Below are 18,416 nucleotides of genomic sequence, written 5' to 3' on the forward strand. Positions count from 1 at the left end.
GGAACGCCGGCAGACCGGCCATCCCAACTCCGCGCCAACATGGTGTGCAGGTCGAACAGCGGCAGCCAGCGGTAGCACCAGCACCCGCCTTGTCCACCGCTACTCTCCGTCGTGTGCAGGTCGACTTGCGGTTGCGTGGCTGACGAAGGATGCAGGAAGGATGCGGAAGTCTGTCGGGTTTCAACGGGTTCGACGGGCCGAAACCACAGACCATCTACTCTATGCGTATTTGTTCGGGTTTAAAGCCGTTCCAATCCAACCCGCTCACACACCCGAGGTGACGGTCCCAACTGGGTTCGATGCGGTCTGTTAACTGGTTTTCTCGAATCGATGAACAGGGCGACGACCCGATGACAAAGGCTCCCCTAGTCACCTCGGGCTATTGGTCCAGATCAAAAGTACCAGCTGTCGTTGCACCCGGTAGTACCGCATGTGGTACTTTTGGTTTGGACCGATGGCATGTTTTTTAGTAGTGGTGCAGCATCTAAAAGTGATAACTTTTACATGAGAAAATATACTTCAAAGATGATGAAAATATACTTTTACATTAAAAGCAGGTTTCAGATACCTAGAAGAAATCCACTTGATATTGATGGAGAAGGAATCACCTCCTCCTAGGGTTCCTGGACACGCCTGCAATCAACCGGAGAATATCCGGTCGAACAAACCGGCCATGAACGTGCAGGGAGAGGAAATGTGAGGGGAGGGGCGCCTGCGCGGTTGTAAATAGGCAAAATAGAGCACAAATGGGGACTTGAACCCTGCCCATGGTTTCCACCCATGGGTGTTACCACTGCACCACTTTGTGCATTGTGTTCTATGCCAAAACTTAAACTAGTTGAACCGTTGGTTCAATCGGTCAGACCAATAAACTAGTGAACTGAGCACACTAGCGGTTCAATTGTCGGTCCAGTCCTAATAACTATCGTGCAGACTCTAGAAATCTCATGCCAATGGATGTTTCTGCCAGAAAACAATTTTTTTCTCACTGATGGTTCGCTTACCCGCCCACGCGTACCCACTCGTCGGCAATCCAAAGTAGATGCTGGCTTACCCCGCCCACGACCGCCCTTCTCCCTTGCCTGTGCAGTTTAGGGTTTAGATTTTTACCTCTACGGTAACAGAATAAGGTATAGCCATGTAAACTAGGGAAATTGGATTATATTGAATCAACACGCCAAACTCTAGTTGTTTTACTATCATGTACATACCTTGAGAGTATTAAGCTAAGTGCAACTTAAATGTGTTGCAGGCTTGTGTTTTGCAGGAGAGAGGAACTCTCCTAGAATTGGTTGGCTCAATAGCCTAAGCTCAAGTGCTGTACGCGTGAACTTCTAGCAAATCCTAAGGCCCAGAGTCTGACAGCACAAGCTTTGTGCAATGACACTAATGGGGTTAGATGCAGTGGACGTGCAGTATGTGTATGTCTGCGTCAACTATCAAAAGTGCAATGCAAATACCATGTAGCATACTGATTTTCAGTTAATTACTCAATGTCTCAGATCACCTCAAACATCAACACAAAAGTACTTTTATTTCACTACTCAGATGGCTTCATTAGCAAATGTTCTGGCAAAACAACTTTTAAGGTTGGCGCATATGAGGATATCTCAAGTGTGTCCCCATGCTGAATTGAATGCACTACATGTGAACCATCAAAATACACAGCACCCTCTTGATTGTACCAGACAACAAGCATATGTTGCTCTTGCTTAACTAAACCATGCAGCAGTGGTTTGTCAGCATCTGTTGGCGAAATGGGTTCTCTTATCATATACTGAAGCTCACGGCTTGATAATGGCATCACAAATCCTCCAGCTGATAGCATAGCAGCAGTTGATCCAGCAGCTGTCGAGATCCTTAAACCACTTGACCAACAATTAATTAAACGCGAACTTTCTCCTGTATTGCTCCTTTTCCTAAGGTCGTAATACAAATCAGAATTGATCATGTTAGAAATGAAACTAAATTTAGTAGGAAGCTCAAGTGAAATATACCTAAATGAGAAGCGCGACACACTTGCTGGACATGGGTGTGACACCAATATGTCATTCAGAGCATAAGTTGGGAGCTGAATTCCATTTAGTTTCATGGAAATCCTTGACAGCTCTGAAGGGCGTCTACTGCCATCAAGCGTTGCATCAAGTATCTGGGAATATGACAAGTTCAGTAGAAATGAAACTTGGAAAGTACTAGGATAAGCTTGAATTTTCAGAATAGGTAGTTCAATTTCCTCAAAACTAATAACAACATGAGAAAACTTTGCAGAAAACAAAACCTGTTCGAAGTTTCCTGCAGTCGCTGCACAAAGATACCCTGTGCTTCTCCTCGCATCAAATTCATCAGTTAACTCATCAACCTGCATAAGAGCTACAGAATTATAACTAGATCTAATCAGGCATAAATTTAATATCACTCATCCGAATAAGAAATGGTATACTAGGTATCGTATGAAACAGTGTACCACCTCATAGGTTCAAGCTATAAGTTTTGAGAGTCAGAAAAGCAACAACTTACCTCCTTTGGACAAGTAGGATCAGAATTGACACCCAAAATAGGAACTGAACTATCCAGGAAGTGGCTAGCTCGAAGAAGAGTGCCATCGCCCCCAACAGTGATCACAAGATCCACATCACGTATTGGCTGAGAGAAGTTATTTCTCTGCACTGAAGTCCAGTCAAGGGACTTGTGCTGCAGGACGCTCTGGCAGAGATCAATCGTGTCCTTGTGAACTCTGCACCTGTCATCCAGATAACTTAAGACCTGCGAGGGCAAATCACAACTAGGATAGATAAGTGCCAAAAAAATTTATAATCCAAATGAGACAGCGCCAACACTAATGCAATGAATCAGGGAAAAAACTGCACTTCAATTATAGAACTCAAAGATAGCCCCGCAACCAGGGGTAGGTGAACCTTTGTCTAACCAGAAAGTATCAAACAATATGCCAGATTCAAAAATCAAACAATCCAAAAATGCTAGACACTATTCACAGTCCGTATTTCTCTGATCAAACCATGCAAGCCTATGCAACAAACTATAAAATGGCATCATGAAGACATTATGAGAATTGCCACTGCGCTGGCGAGGTATCAAGCATGACTTCAGTTAGCGTTGGTGCTGCTAATCAGTACAGGACAAATGTAGACGGAAAAAAGAGGACACAAGCCATACAGGCATTACAGCGAACACCTGGACTTCAGCACCATTTAGACAAGCATTTCGCTCCGTTCAGGCTGAATGGGGCAAACGTGCCCCCCGCACGACGGATACCGCCGCGATCGCAGTTGCTAGAACCAAAAAACATACATCCTGGCGCCCCTTCCACGATCCAAGCGCAAAGCACTGAACTCCAGTACCATTTGGACCCATCACCCCATGCGACCATCGGAACATGGGAGCCCCCTGGCACCTCAGTCCAGCCCTCAAACAGGCATGTTCAACGGCACAGCCAAGATTGAGAGAGGGTGGGAGAGGGGTAGGACCTTGGGGTTGGCGGCGCGCAGCTGCGACGGCGGCGGCGAGAGGGAGGTGGGGTAGGAGGCCGCGGACCCGGCGCACGGGCGGGGAGGGTATACGTCGAAGGGCTTGAGGAAGAGGAGCACGCGGCGGCGCGCCATGGGAAGCGAGGGTTACGGCGCGTCGCGGCGGCGGCGGCGCCACTCTTCGCCTTCTCGAAACTTGCGCGGCGGGGAGGTGGCAACGCTGCAGTCAGCAGGCAAACTACCCGCGTCGGCCACCAGGATACGTACTTGAAGACTGCCGAATACGTTTCCAGCGCCTGCTCGCGTGGTGAGACTGTGACAACTCGTTCTTTTCAGAAAAAGAAAAGTCTGTTCTACCCCCAAGAAATCCAAAAACCCCCCTAACTACAATACCGAAAATAGACGGTACTTAATGTCAAAAAAAAAAGAAAATAGACGGTACTTCAACTTTCAAAACGGGACAAACTACTCCTTTAGACCATGTCAAGGTGGTTTTCCACGGTGGGCCCCATATGTTAGCCTCATCTCTCCCATATCTCTCTCCACCTCTCCTCCCTTGCCTCTTTCTCCCTCCCCGGAGCGCCACTGCCTCCCTCGTCGCTCCGCCGTCATTGCCTCGCGCGCAGCCACATCCGCAGTGTTCTCGGCGCACCCTGCTTGACTGCGCCGTGAGCTTGCCGCATCGCTCCGCAGCGTGCACCGCCTCCTCATGACTGGCCTGCTCGCTCGGTCGACGTCGTCTACCTTAGGAGGGCGTCACTCGCGAAGCCAGGGAGTCGGGCATCGCCCACGGCGTAGTGTAGCCGGGGAGGGAGCACGCGCCGCCGGGGAGGGAGCACGCACCGCCGGGGAGGGAGCTGCGCCTCGAGGTGGATCTCGCATCGCCGAGCCAAGGGAGAGAGAGGGAGGCGGCGACGCTATGGGAAGGGAGAGTGAGTTAGGGGAGGAGAGGTGGAGAGAGAGAAAGGAGATAGATGATGCTGACATGTGGGACCCACTATGAAAAACCACCTTGACATGGTTCGAAGGGGTAGTTTGTCTAGTTTTGAAAGTTGAAGTGTCATCTATTCTCGGTATTATAGTTTGGGGGGTGTTTCGGATTCCTTTACAAGTCGACAGAGGTAAAAATGACTTTTCTCTTCCAAAAAAGTGCTTTCAGTATTATGAGTCATGACACAGTGATGCCCTTTGCTTGAAGGATACATTCATATTAGTTCCAAATTCGCAGGGATCAACCCACAAAAGTAACTGTCGTGGTGTGGCAAACCACAGCCGGGTGGCGGAATGCACCCGCCTCAGCCCAGAGGATGAGTACTCAGGGGTTAGCTAGCGGCTAGTTCAATCTCTCTCAAGAACACGATGAACACAGCAGGTTTAGAGTGGTTCGGGCGTAATACCCTACGTCCACTATGTGTTGTATTACTCAAGTCTGGAAGAGCTTAGAGCTGAGTCCAGCCCGTGTCTGAGTGTGCTCTCATTTTTTCCCTGTCCTGTACAACGAGCGCCTCCCTTTTATATCTCAAGGGAGGCACGTACATGGGCGTTAGGACCCTGACAGGTGGGCCCAACGATGTAGTACAAGATAACATATTGTTCATACATTATGGCTTTGCAGGCAGAGGAGATCTCACTCCTGGATTTCCTTGCCTGCTCCTGGAATCCCCTGTTCAGCATGCCCAGGTGCTGTCTTGTCGGAACAGCGCCTGGCGTAGCTTGTGGCGTCGCCTGCCACGTAGCTGAACGGGCCGTGTAGCTTGCGGCGTAGGCGGCATGATGGAAAAGCGACGTGCCGTCGTATCCAATTAATGCGGCAGACGGGCTCTGCGCGGGTGCGGCGCAGGCGGCCTCACTGTGTACCTCGGTAATGCGCGGTCTACAGTGAGGACTGACAAGGTCTGCCCCGCGTGCCGCGGCGGCAGAGCACGCCTCAATCACCCACATTGAATGTGGTGGGTGGGCGAGTCTTCCAGCGGAAGACTGGCGCTCGTGCCCGCGGAATACGTGGTGGCTCCGGACCCCCTCGGTGGTATGTTAGCTCTACGCGCGTGGGAGGTCCGGACGGGCGTGAGGGGGTCCCGGACCCCTATGGGTCTCGGTGGTTGGCTCGGAGCTTCCCTTCCTCGGGGACACGTGGCGTCTCCGGACCCGTCCCAGAGCGGGGAGCAGATCCGGGGCTGTTGGCCCGGTGAGGTAAGAGCCTGACCTGTGGCCCCCGGTTGCTCCGCCCTTTACCGCGTAGTTACGGATGACTACGTGGGTCCTGCCTTGCTGCAGTAGAAGTGGGTATCCCTGCTACAGGGTACCGACAGTTGCCCCCGGGCCCACCTCGGGGGAGGTTCGAACGCGCAGGTGGGGCCACTACTGCGATTTGGCCCTGCATAACTTGAAGCCTCTCACTGCAGGTGTCTTGACCGGCTTTGACCATCCATCGGGTTGGTTGCTACCTCATCACATCGCAACGGCTTACTGACTTGTGGCCCCCACGCACAGTGGTTCACCTAGTCACGCACGCGGTGCTCGGCATTGTTGCGGCCGGAGTAAACAGGATATTTACTACCGGCGCAGTTCCCGAAAAGCTTGGTCATGCCAGCACTTAATACGCGCACGTCAGCTCAGCTTCCGCCTCGCTTCACGCGCGGGCGACGGTTCAGATCCCGCCTTTTCACACCTTTGTTTGTTACCCGTTCTCCCTGGCAGGCGGGCCTGGGCCCCCTGTCATGGACTGGGCAGTTAACACCAGGTGCGGGCGTCGCTTGGGTTCCAGCGATGGTTCCGGGGCGCGCCGGTTGGGTCAGGCTATATAAAGGGGCGAACCGCATACCGCGGTTACTTTCCCGCATTTGCCTTCTTCCTTCCAACCTTTGCGCCCCTTTGCCTTCGAGCTTCCTCGCCCCTTGCTCCCCCGCGTAGATTGCTCCTCACCTCCTTGGAGAAATGGCATCTCTTGCTCATCCCCGCCGTTTCCAGACTGAAGAAGAGCTGAGCACAGTGCGCCGCCTGCTTGGGTGGAGTGCTCAGGAGACTGCTTGGGGGGTACGAGCAGGCTCGGTTCCCCTCGGCAACCTGCGCGCCGGGGAGTTTGTGCTGTTCATCTCGCACATCTCCACCGGCTTGGGGCTGCCGATCTCCTCCTTCTTCCTGCTACTGCTGGAAGATTTCGGCCTCCAGCTTCAACACCTCACACCGCACTCCATCCTCCTGACGGCCATCTTCATGCACCTGTGCGAGATGTTCGTGGGGGTATGGCCCTGCGTCATCCTCTTCCGCCACTTCTTCCAGTTGGTGAAGTCCGGGAAGAGCAAAAACGAAGTGGGGGCAAACTATTTCCAAACGAGGAGCGACCTGTGGTCGCCGTACATCCCCGGGCTCAATGGCGGGAAGTGGGAGGAGTGGCGTAAGGAGTGGGTCATCGCCACCACTGAAGCCAATGAGCGCCTGGTCATGCCGACCGAGGGACCCGCCTCCGACCGTCTATCCTGGAGGACCAAGCCGTCCCTGCCGCCGGATTTCGACTCCGTGATGGGCAAGATCAGGTCGCTGGCGGAAAGCGGCCTCACCTCGCAGCACGTACTCGGAGATTTCCTGAAGCGCCGGATTGCCCCCCTAAAGCAGTGGCCGCGCCCTGCTTGGAGCTTCGCCGGTCTCAACGACTGCAGCAGGACCCACTGTGGAGAGGGGAGCGACCTGACCCAGGAAACCTTGGAGGTCCTGGTACGGGCGGTGACGGGGGAAGTCTTCGTCCCGGAGCACCTGATCCTTCCTCAGGGCGTCGTCCCCCTCTGCGAGGACTCGCGCCTGAGGACGGCGGTGCTGGCTACCCTGCGGACTCTCGACGATGGTGGGCTGGCCGCACGCCAGACCGGAGGCGACCCGAACTACGGGCTCCGGATCCCTGGTGCGTCCGGGGATCAAGCTATGCCGAGCGCCCGGGGTCCGGCCCCACTATGAAGGGCAAGCAGGCCGTGGTCGGCAGCGCCGCCGCAAGCGGTCCCAGCCAGGTCCGGAGCTGCTCCGGTGCGTCGTCGGGAGATGCAGGCCGGCGCAGGTTACACAGGGGTGACGGGACCCCAGTCACGGAGCCCACCGCGAAGCGTCAGAGGACCGCTGAGGGAACGGGCCAGGGTAGCTCCCGGGCCTCCGGCCCTCGCGGGTCCTCCGGGGTGACCGCGCCGCCACCATCACCGCCGAGAGATAGCTCCCTCCGGCAGCAACAGCAGCAGCGGCAGCCACGGGAGCAGCAGCAACAACAACAGCAGGAGCAGCCTCGAGTTGTGCCTCCGTCGCCGCCATGGGAGCAGCAGCAATAGCAGGGGCAGCCTCGAGTTGTGCCTCTGTCGCCGCCACGGGAGCAGCAGCAGCAGCAGAAGCAGTCGTCGAGCCTCCGTGGTCGCTGGAGACCCGACGCTTCAGGGTTAGTGTTATTCTGTTCACTCCCCTCATTCTAGGTGCTCCGTTTTTTGTTGAAGGCTTCTTCTCTTTGTTGCCAGGGCCCCTCGCCCAAGCAGCTCTTCCACCATCGCCGGCTCGTCGGCTGGTGCCCAGGCGACCGGGGCCTCGGCGGCGACAGTGGGAGCGACGGCGGGTCCGGGAACCTCGGGTGCAGCGACCTCTGCTAACCCGGTGGTGCCCGATGTGGCGGTGGCGGACGCGCCATCATCAGGGTCAGCAACGCCTGACGCAGCGGCAGCAGATGTGCTTGTGCCGGACGTGGCAGCGGCGGATGTGTCAGTGTCGGGCGCAGCCACACCCGATGTGGTGGCGGCGGATTCGCCAATGCTGGGCGCAGCCGCACCCGACACAGCGGCGGCGGATGCGCCAGTGCTGGGCGCAGCCACACCCGACGCAGTGGCCCTCGAGACCCCGGCTACGGCGACAGTTGCGGCGGCACCGGATTTGGCGGCGGCGAGCGCGATGGCGACAAGTGCTGCAGCGGCGAGCACAACGGCTACCGAGGCCCCGATACCTGCGCCGGAAGCTCCCACCTCCAGCTCTGATCCTGTAGCAGAGGAGGAGTTGGAGGTGGTCTTTGGCAGGCAGCTCCTGCAGGGTCCCCTGGAGGAGGAAACGGCTCCCCTTCCCCGGGTGCTGGTCCTGGTCCGGGAGTCGATAATGGAGGCAACCTCTTCTGCCGAGGCAGCCTTCCGGTGGGAGTGGACTGCCCTGGAGAGCGAACGCCAGTGCCTCTCCAACTGGCACACTCGCCTGAAGGCGCACACGAAGGCCGAAGCCTCCCATGCTGCGGAAGCCCGGTCGAAACTCAAGGCCGACCAAGAGGCCTATCGAGCCAATCTTCGGAAGGTGTTCGACCGGGAGTTCGCAGTAGCGAGCAGGGAAAGAAACCCTGGCACAGAGGGAGGAGGCTTTTGCCCAGGAGGTGGCCAGCTTCGTGGCTCAGCGGTCCGATCTTGAGACTCGCCTGGCGGCGGTCCGAGCTTGAGACTCGCAGCTAGGGTCTCGAGGTCCGAAAGCAGGAGCTCGACAATCTCTCTGTGACTCTGCAGGGATGGTGCGAGTAGCTGCAGGAGAGGGCCAGCAAGCTGGCTGTTGCCGAGGCGGAGCTGGAGGAGGATCGGAAGTCCCTTGATAAGCGGGAGTCCCACGCCGCCAACATGGAGAAGAAGCTCGAGCGCCAGCGCGACACCCTCAAGAAGCTGAAGGAGTGGACGGCGCAGAGGAAGGTTGAGCTCGAGGAGAGGTCCCGCGAGGTGGAGGCGACCAATGCGGCTCTGGACACCCGGGTGCAGGAGGCAGTCTGGAAGCTCCAGGAGGACCAGCGCGTGGGGGCTCAGCGAATCGCTGACTGGGCGACCGAAGCGAGCTTAGCACTGGTGCCACTTGGAATAAGTCCAATCCAAGTGGCGGAGCCGCCAGCTTCGATTGCTGACGCCCTCCCAGTGTTGAACTCCGCTTCGGATAGGCTCCGGCGTCTGGAGCCGGTCCTTGCTGGCCAGCTTGAAGCCGAGGGCCGCGAGCTAATCCGGATAGTGGCGGAGCACATCCTGACCTGCCTTCGGAGCCACGATCCGGCCATCTCGCTAGCCCCCGTTATCGATGGTCCTGTGGCGGAGACGGAGGCCGCCACTCGGGACAGCGTGCGGGAGGTCGTCGACTTCGTGGCCGCCTACTTCAAGCGGGAACCTGCAGACTCCTGAGCTGCACATTGTACCCCTTTTTTGCGTTATGTAACAAACATTGTACCAGTTGAAATTTTAATAAAGGAAAAAATTTCAACTTAGTTGTTTGTCAGTTGCTGTGGTTGCGGTATGCAGCACCCCGGCGCCCTGGCCCCCTGGCAGATAGGTTCAGTTGTAAGGACCTATCTGCCATCGGAGCCGCAGAAGACACTCCTGACCCCCGTATGAGGTTGGGCAAGCGTTCTTAGGTGTGTAGGTGTAGCATAGGTTGCAAGCCGAGCGAGAGTCTTATTCCCTATGTAGCAGAAAGAACTACAGAGAGGAGAATTAACTCGTTTGTATGGCAGTAATGATACTGTAACTTAGCTGTTTGACACATGCAGGATCGATCCTTGGTGTCTGGCTCAAAACAAACGCCCCGGGCCCCCTGGGAGACAGGCTCGGCTGTTTTGAGTCTGTCTACCACAGAGACAGGACCTCAATCTGCATGAAGCCTTTAAAGCGGATGCTGGGACCCCCTGGTAGGTAGGCTCAATGATTTGAGACTAGCTACCACCAGTCAAGTCTTCACCTGCATACCACTCAAAGTTACAACTTAGTAGTAGGCCCGCGGGACCTATTCTGGACCGGCCCCCAGACTAGTATGAGGTCCGGAGCTCTAGATGCACAGGTCCAGGTAGTTCAGTGCTTGTTACAGAGTGGTGGAGTGTGTAGGCTTAGGGTGCGGAACCAGGCTAAGGCGCTGCACAGGGCTCCGGACCACTCCAGGAAACAACACGACTTTTCCGGGCCTGGCTCCGATGCTCCAGACCCTTCCTAGCAGTGGGTGAGGTCATTTTGTCGTACTCGATCCTTTGAGATATGGAGCTGGACCTGCCGTGTAGGACTTAGGAAGCTGACTCTTGAGCTAGAACGAGGTCCGGGCCCCTAATTACCCGGCTCCAGGTACTAGAGCACTCGTTACAGGGTAGTGGAGTGTGTAGGCTTTGGGTACGGAACCGGCTAAGCGGCTACACAGGACTCCGGACCACCCCAGGAAACAAGCACCCCCTCTCCAGAGCAGGTCCCTAGGGGTCCGGACCCCTCTCCTAGCAAGAAGAGGGTCCGGATCTGTATGGCAGTCCAGCAACTCAATACAGATCTTAGTTGTAGCGACAAGAGTGGAAGTCCGCGCGGAGGTTAGAAAGGTAAAAACTCGAGAATCGAAATGCGAAATTAAATTTTGACACATAGACAAAACTGGGAGAAATTCTTTCCTTTGCAACTTGATATACACGGCTTGCGCGATGAATGCCAGAGGCCGGGTTTACGAGGGCGGACCTCTACCGCTCTGGGCCGCGCGTTAATGCCAGCCGACGGTGCAATGGATGCCAGAGATCGGGTTAACGAGGGCGGACGCCAACCGCTCTGGGGCGCACGCTGATTCTATCTTATTACAAAGGAAAAATTCATTTCCCTGCTCTGACTAAGTGTAAAACTTACGCAGATGCTCTATATTCCATGGGTTGGGCATTGGCACTCCATCTTCTGTGGCAAGGCGAACGCATCCGGGTCGGTAAACTTCTGTAACCTTGAAGGGCCCCTTGTAGTGAAAATGGACTCTCATGCCATATTTCAATATAATGTTTTGGTGATTGATATAGACAACACAACACTTGGACTAATATGATTGTTAACATGACCATTCTCAGGCTTTTAGGTTCAAGTGATGACAAAGAGAAGATAGGCGTAGCAAGGCCCGAAGGGCCGCCCCTACGGTGGTTCAAGGGACAAGAATTGAAGAGACCGTGAAGAAATCAAGTCAAAACGAACAAGACAGAGACAATTTGCTATCACCGGTTAAACCGATGATGAGCCAATTGTACTCATCAGTGCAATGACTTGAAGTGAAGACAAATCAGCAGAGTACACCGGTTGTACCGACGTTAGTTTTGAGAGCGTCGGTGCAGTTGTCCAGAGACTCCATTTTTGGAGGTTTCTGAGATTACATGCACCGGTTGAACCGGCGTTAGTTTTGAGAGCGTCGGTTGATTGAAGATCACATGCACCGGTTGAACCGACGTCAGTTTTGTGAGCGTCGATCGATTGATCAGGTAGCCGTTGAAGTATAACGGCTAGTTGGAAAATGCACTCACCGGTTAAACCGGTGATGACAAAAATGGCAACATCGGTTTAACCGGTGATAGCGTTTTTTGTCAGCCTTTTTCCAACGGCTAGTTTGAGGGGTTGGGGCTATATATATGCCACCCCACGGCTCATTTGAGAGTGCTGGAGACCAAGGAAGTATACAAGAGCCAAAGATCATCTCCAACCACCATAGAGCTTCATTGTACATCATATAGGCTTAAGCACACTTGTGAGAGTGCTTAGTGCTTGTAATAGGGATTAGTTCTTGCGAGAGCTCCCTTGAGAGAAGTCTTGATGCGGCAAGCAACTTGTGATCCGTCGTGTGACCCTCCGACTTGGTGTGGAGTGGCAACGACACTTTGTGCGGGGGAAGAGGAGGCCCCCTCCTTGGTGGAGAAGCTCCGTAGTGGATTACGGCCGGGTGACCGAGAGAGACGGTGGCGGTGCACGAGACTTAGTGTCTTAGGGGCACTTGCCTTTGCTTGCCGGCATCGCCTTGGTGGCGTAGTGCAAGACGGTGATCGGAAGAGTCTCGGTGTCCCGTGGACGTAGGCGTTTATGCCGAACCACGTTACATGACCGTGTCTACTCGGGAGTTTGCATCCCTCTTGCACTTACCTCTTTACTTACCGCATTACGTTTCTGCATTTACTTTATCTTGCGTACCTTTACTTTCCTAGTTAGTTTGATTAGGATTGGCTAGGTTGCAAGTCTTTTAGGGGTAAGTAGAGAGTAGCATAGATAAACCTTAGCCATAACTAGCATGTATAGGACATGTTAGGTTTATCTTATGCAAGTAGTTTGAGCCCTAGGTTAAAAAGCGATTAGCGACCCTATTCACTCCCTCCCCCTCTAGGGTCGGACACCCCGGTGATCCTTACACCCCTCCCAGCTGGGGGAGAGTTTGTGGAGCCCTGCTCGGTTCAGGATCCGCCTCAGGACGAGGTCGCCAGCCCGGAGCTCCCTACTGTGCACGAATCATTGATGATAGCGCCTGAGCGCCTGGTTGTAGCGTGCATTTCGGATTGCTGCTCGCCACCTTCATTCGTCAATGAAGTCCACATCGTCGCGCCGCAGTTGTTCCTGCATGGACTCGTTAAAAGCCTAGACCCGTGGTGAGCCCAGGTGAATTTCTGGGGGAAGGCATGCTTCAGCCCCGTAGACCAGGAAGAATGGAGTCTCCCCGGTGGCTCGGCTGGGTGTGGTCCGGTTGCCTCATAGCACGCACGGAAGCTCATCAACCCATTTGGCACCATGCTTCTTCAAGCAGTTGTAGGTGCGGATCTTTAGTCCCATGAGGATCTCTGCATTTGCTCTCTCAACCTGTCCATTGCTGCGGGGATGTGCCACGGACGCAAAGCATAGCTGGATGCCGATGTCCTCGCAGTACTCCTGGAAGAGTCTGCTTTTGAATTGGGTCCCGTTGTCCGCGATGATGCAGTTTGGGATGCCAAATCTGCACACAATGGACTTGAGGAATGCGACTGCTGACTTTTTAGTGATGTTTACCACAGGGGTAACCTCCGGCCATTTTGTGAACTTGTCGATGGCGACGTAGAGGAACCGGTACCCGCCGACGGCCCGGGGGAATGGCCCCAGGATATCCACGCCCCATACGGCGAATGGCCATGAGGGCGGAATCATTTGCAGAGCTTGAGCCGGTGTGTGTATTTGCTTTGTATGAAATTGGCATGCTTTGCAGGACTTTACCAGCTCAGCCGCATCCTGGAGTGATGTCGGCCAGTAGAAGCCATGCCAAAAGGCCTTGCCAACAAGCGTGCGAGATGAGGAATGACTTCCGCACTCGCCTCCATGGATCTCCGCGAGTAGCTCGCGGCCCTCTTCTTGGGAAATGCACCGCATGAGGATACCATTGGCGCCACGGCGGTAGAGATCCCCTTCTACCACCGCATAGCGTTTAGCCAATCGTACTATACGCTCAGCGGACACATCGTCATCAGGAAGTATATTGTCTTTCAGGTAGCCCCGGATCTCGGGGATCCATGCATCGGGAGCTCCCTGAGCAGGTGGAGTGGCTCTACGAGGTCTCTAGGATCCTCGATGGAGCTCACAACCCAGGTCGGGCACCACAGGTGGTATGCCGTCGGGACCGCTAGCTTCGAGGTGCTAGCTTGATCCCCTTCACCCAGTTTTGCAGGCTGGGCGGTAGGTCTCAGCAGCCGTCATTCGAAGACGCCCTCGGGCACGGATGCCCAGGTAGATGCTCTCGCGGAGAGATCATCTGCTGCTGAGTTGAGTTCGCGGGGAACATGTTGTAGTTTCAAGGCTTCGAAGTCCTTCTCGAGCTTCCTCACGTGGATGAGGTATGCCGCGAGCTGGGGATTGCTACAGCTGCAATCACCTCGGACCTGCTTGATGATTAGCTGAGAGTCCCCCTTCACCAAAAGCTGTCGGACCCCCAGAGACAGGGCTTGGGTCAGGCCAAAGATCTGAGCTTTGTACTCCGCCATGTTGTTGGTGGCCTTGAACTCAAGGTGCACCATGTACTTCAGCTGATCTCCGTTTGGGTCGATGAGGACCACACTAGCTCCAGCCCACTTCTTGCGGACGGACCCATCGAAGAAGAGTGTCTAGTGGGGCTCGGTGAAGACTGGTGTCCTGATTTCCGGCTCCGGGGGTCCGGCGTTGAAGTCCGGGCCCCCAGAATTGTTTGGGGAAGGAGTACATTCCGCTATGAAATCAGCCAGGATTTGACTCTTGACTGCATGGCGAGGCTGGAAGTCCAGTTGGAACTCAGCCAACTCTGTTGCCCACTTGGCGATGTTGCCCGTGGCGCTGGAGTTGTGCAGGATCGATCTTAGCGGGTAAGAGGTCACTACGACAACTCGGTGTGCCTGAAAGTAGTGGCGCAGTTTCCTGGACGTAATAAGTATTACATAGATAAGCTTATGCGTCTCAAGATACCTGGCCTTCGCCTCGTGGAGGACTTCGCTGACGTAGTAGACTGGCTTTTGAATGGTCCGGACCCTGGTGACCGAGTCCGGCTCTCCCTTATCCACCACGTCAGTTCCCTGGGCCCCCAGCGGTTCTGGATTCCCACTGGGACGAGGCTCCTCCGAAGTGCTTCCGAGGCTTCTGGCGCACCAGCGTGTGAAAGGCCCTTGTTTGGTTTTGGTAATTGAGTGACAACTTAGGTGGACTAATAAGTGTTTATGTTGAGATACACAGGAAATTAGTCCACACAAAGACACTAGTATGAGCAACATGTGCCATGGTGGAGAAATGGCTAAGGGATTGATGCTATGCTCATATAGTGTGATCGAGGAGCTCATTGCATATGAGACATGACATGGAGTCATGTGACCAAAGTGGAGAAGATCAAGACAATGCTTGGCTTGATGGACCGGTTGCAATGGAGAAGGGCAAGTCAAGGCTTTGAAGCGATGGACCGCAAGGCGGTGAAGCTTGGGCAAGATTTGGCGCCGATGGACCGAGGCAACGGTGAAGAGCGAGCAAGGTCAAGATCGATGGACCAAAGAGGTCATGTGATGATATGGAGTGGATCATATCATTTAAGAAGGATCAAGCCAAGTGTTGACTCATGAAGATGATCAAAAGGCTTGATGGAGTTTGGTGCTTGTGTGGCATCAATATTTGGAAAGATGAAATGGAATGCGCAAGGCAAAGGTATGACTTGTAGGGCATTTCATTTCACCGGTCAAAGGTTGTGTAGAGAAGTGCATGACCGGATTTAGAATAGATGGCCGTTCTATCAAGAGGGGCAAACTTGTTTGCATATCGGTCATCTAGTGCCACTTGAGCGATCTAACATTGCAATGTAGCTAGGATCGAGTGGCGTGGTGAGATCAAGTGAAAATCCTTTGAAAATGATTGTGAAATGCTAACACACATGCACATGGTGTTGTTCACGTGGTTGTGTTGGCACATTTGCAAAGGAGAAAGAGTTGGAGTTGATGTTGATCAACATTGGGAAGTAAGAAAGGTTTTTCGGTGTTCTCCGGAAATTAGGTGGCTCTTGGAGTGGAATACTGCTTTGATCCATTGTGTTTTGGATCAAGAATTCAGTTGGGTTGTGTAGCCCTCTGAATTAGCTTTCCATAGAGTCCAAGATCACCTAATTTGGACATCGGAGCTAAGAGTTATGGCCGTTTTACCGAGGTACATTTCTGCTGGAAATAGACCTGCGGACGGTCCGCTAGACCTGCGGACGGTCCGCCCTTGAGTGGCGGACGGTCCGCCGTTATCTCAGTTGAGCTCAAACAGAACCGTTTTGGCTCTGTGGGTGGTCTAAAATGACCTGCGGACCGTCCGGTCCATGGGGGCGGACGGTCCGCCTTTAAAAGCTGAAACGGGCGCAGAAACTTGGTTGTTCTGTCTTGGGTGCCCAAAATGACCTGCGGACCGTCCGGTCCTTGGGGGCGGACGGTCCGCCTCCTACTGAAATTTCTGGGACAGAAACACTGCGGTTTCTGTGTGTGCTCATGTTTTGAACTGCGGACAGTCCGCCCCTGGGGAGCGGACAGTCCGCCGATAACTTCCAGATTTAGTCAGAGACGTTTGCAAATCGGTTGGTTCGAAGTTTTGAACCGCGGACAGTCCGCCCCAGGGGCGCGGACAGTCCGCCCGAGGCTCTAACGGTCGACTCTGACACATAATCATTGCAGTTCTAGCCGTTGGTTTTAAATGGCGGACGGTCCGGTTTTTGTGAGGCGGACAGTCCGCGAAAACTCAGTTTTCACGGGATTTGAGTGTAACGGCTAGTTTGGGGCCTCCCTCTATAAATAGAGGGTGTGGCCGGCCATTTGTGAGTGCTGAGCACTTTGGGGACTTAGTGTCCATGTGTGAGAGTGCTTGAGAGCCCTCTACTCACTCTAACTTGATAGTATTCATCCGATCGAGTGAGAGAGCGATTCTAGTGCGATTGCTTTGAGAGATTGCATCGAGTGGCACTAGGTGATCGTGTTGCAAGCCGGTGTGCTTGTTACTCTTGGAGGTTGCCACCTCCTAGACGGCTTGGTGGCAAGAGACTCCGTTGAAGCCCGCAAGAAGTTTGTGCGGTGCTCCGGAGAAGAGTTTGTGAGGGGTATTGTGCTCACCCCGCGGGAGCCGCGAAGAGCAACTCTAGTTGAGCGAGACGTGAAAAGCAACAAGTGGTCCGGCCGGATCATGTGCTAGAGCTCGGTGTGAGCACTCCACGTGGGAGAGTGTGACTTGAGAGTCACCACTAGCAAGAGGATCGGCGGCAACCTTGGAGCTTGTCTCAACGGGGATTAGCTTGGTGGCAACCAAGTGAACCTCGGGATAAAAATCACCGTGTCAACTTTGTCTACTCTTCTCGGTGGTTTGCTTTCTCCAAATCACAAGCATTGTATTTACATTGTTCTATATCTTGTGCTTGTGTAGTTGCTCTCTAGTGATTAGTTAGCTTGTGTAGATTGCTAATCAACTTCTTGCTTGTGTAGCTAGAAGTAGAGATCCTAGTGTATCTAGTTAGCTTGTGTAGCTTAATTAGTTGCTCTTGCTTAGATTGTGTAACTAAGCAAGTTGAGCTCTTGGATTTGGATTGTGTATCCTTGTCCTTGAGCATCTAGTGAGCTTAGGTTGGCTTTGTGCTTTTGCTCATTAGAATTGTGTAGGAGCTCCCGCGGTTTGTGAAGTACTAGTGCTTAGGCTTGTGTGTCTTGGCATTAGATTTATTAAGAGAGCTCTTACTAGCTTGGCACTCCATTTGCTTTGTGTAGGATCTTTTTGGAGGTGCCTTAGAGTTATAGTTAGAGGGGTGTAGTCTTGGCTAAGCGAATAGTTTCAATTCCGCATAAGTTTCGGTTAGCCGGCGCAATTAGTTTTAGAAAGGACTATTCACCCCCCCTCTAGTCCGCCATCTCGACCCTACAAGTGGTATCAGAGCCGAGGTCTCTCATTTGTGGTCCTTACCGACCCGAGAGGATGGCGACTTATGGGCTAGATGTTGAGTGTCCACATATTTTTGATGGCACACACTTTGCACGATGGAAAAATTGGATGATATGCAATTTTAAATTTATTTGCCCTCAAATGTGGTGGATGGTGAATGTAGGTTTTTCTCATGTGTTAGATGAAGGAAATCTAACTCCAACACAAGAAAAATGCCTAGATCTAGACATCCAAGCTACTAACATCTTGTTTAGATCTTTGCATAATTGCATTCTTGGTGAGATCATGGACAAGGAAACCGCCCATGAGATTTGGAGTTATCTAAATGAGAAATATGGGGCGGCCTCCGATGATCATGATGATTATAAGACCAAGGAGGAAGTGCATGAGGATGATGAGCACATCCATGACATGGTGGTTGTGGAAGATTGCTCCACCTCATGGTCAAGTGATGACGATGATAATTAATCTACAACAAGTTCACTTGACATGATTGATGATGATTCAAGTGTTGCAAATTATGATTCTACTCCAAGCATACTTGATGATCAAGTTGGCTCATGTATGGATGATATTTATACTTCAAGCTCATCTCCATCATCACATTGCTTCATGTCACAAGGTGACACAAAGGTATCAAATTGCAATATGATTGATCCTAATTCATATGATGAGCTCTTGAATAGATATGCTAGCATGACTAAATTATTTGAGGAAGTGTTAGCCAAAACAATCAAATTTGAAAAAGAAAACTCTTTTCTCAAAGACACATGTG

The 18,416-nt window shown here is 53.2% G+C and overlaps 1 protein-coding gene across 2 annotated transcripts; it reads right to left on the minus strand.

Annotated features, from left to right (window-relative positions):
- Window positions 1–1,515: 1,515 nt before the first annotated feature.
- Window positions 1,516–3,726, minus strand: LOC120677207 (probable NADH kinase). 2 transcript variants are annotated; one of them, XM_039958373.1, is made up of 5 exons: window positions 3,486–3,726; window positions 2,518–2,763; window positions 2,279–2,359; window positions 1,998–2,149; window positions 1,516–1,919 (listed from the first exon to the last, which is right to left on the minus strand). In XM_039958373.1, the coding sequence occupies exons 1-5, from the start codon at window positions 3,618–3,620 to the stop codon at window positions 1,541–1,543; spliced, it is 993 nt and encodes a 330-aa protein (XP_039814307.1). In that variant the 5' UTR covers window positions 3,621–3,726; the 3' UTR covers window positions 1,516–1,540. The 2 variants fall into 2 exon arrangements, with proteins under 2 accessions (XP_039814307.1, XP_039814309.1); XM_039958375.1 differs by lacking the exon at window positions 3,486–3,726 and adding an exon at window positions 3,310–3,437.
- Window positions 3,727–18,416: the final 14,690 nt, after the last annotated feature.

The sequence above is a fragment of the Panicum virgatum genome, chromosome 2K (assembly GCF_016808335.1).
Source record: "Panicum virgatum strain AP13 chromosome 2K, P.virgatum_v5, whole genome shotgun sequence".
Taxonomy (NCBI): Eukaryota; Viridiplantae; Streptophyta; class Magnoliopsida; order Poales; family Poaceae; genus Panicum; species Panicum virgatum.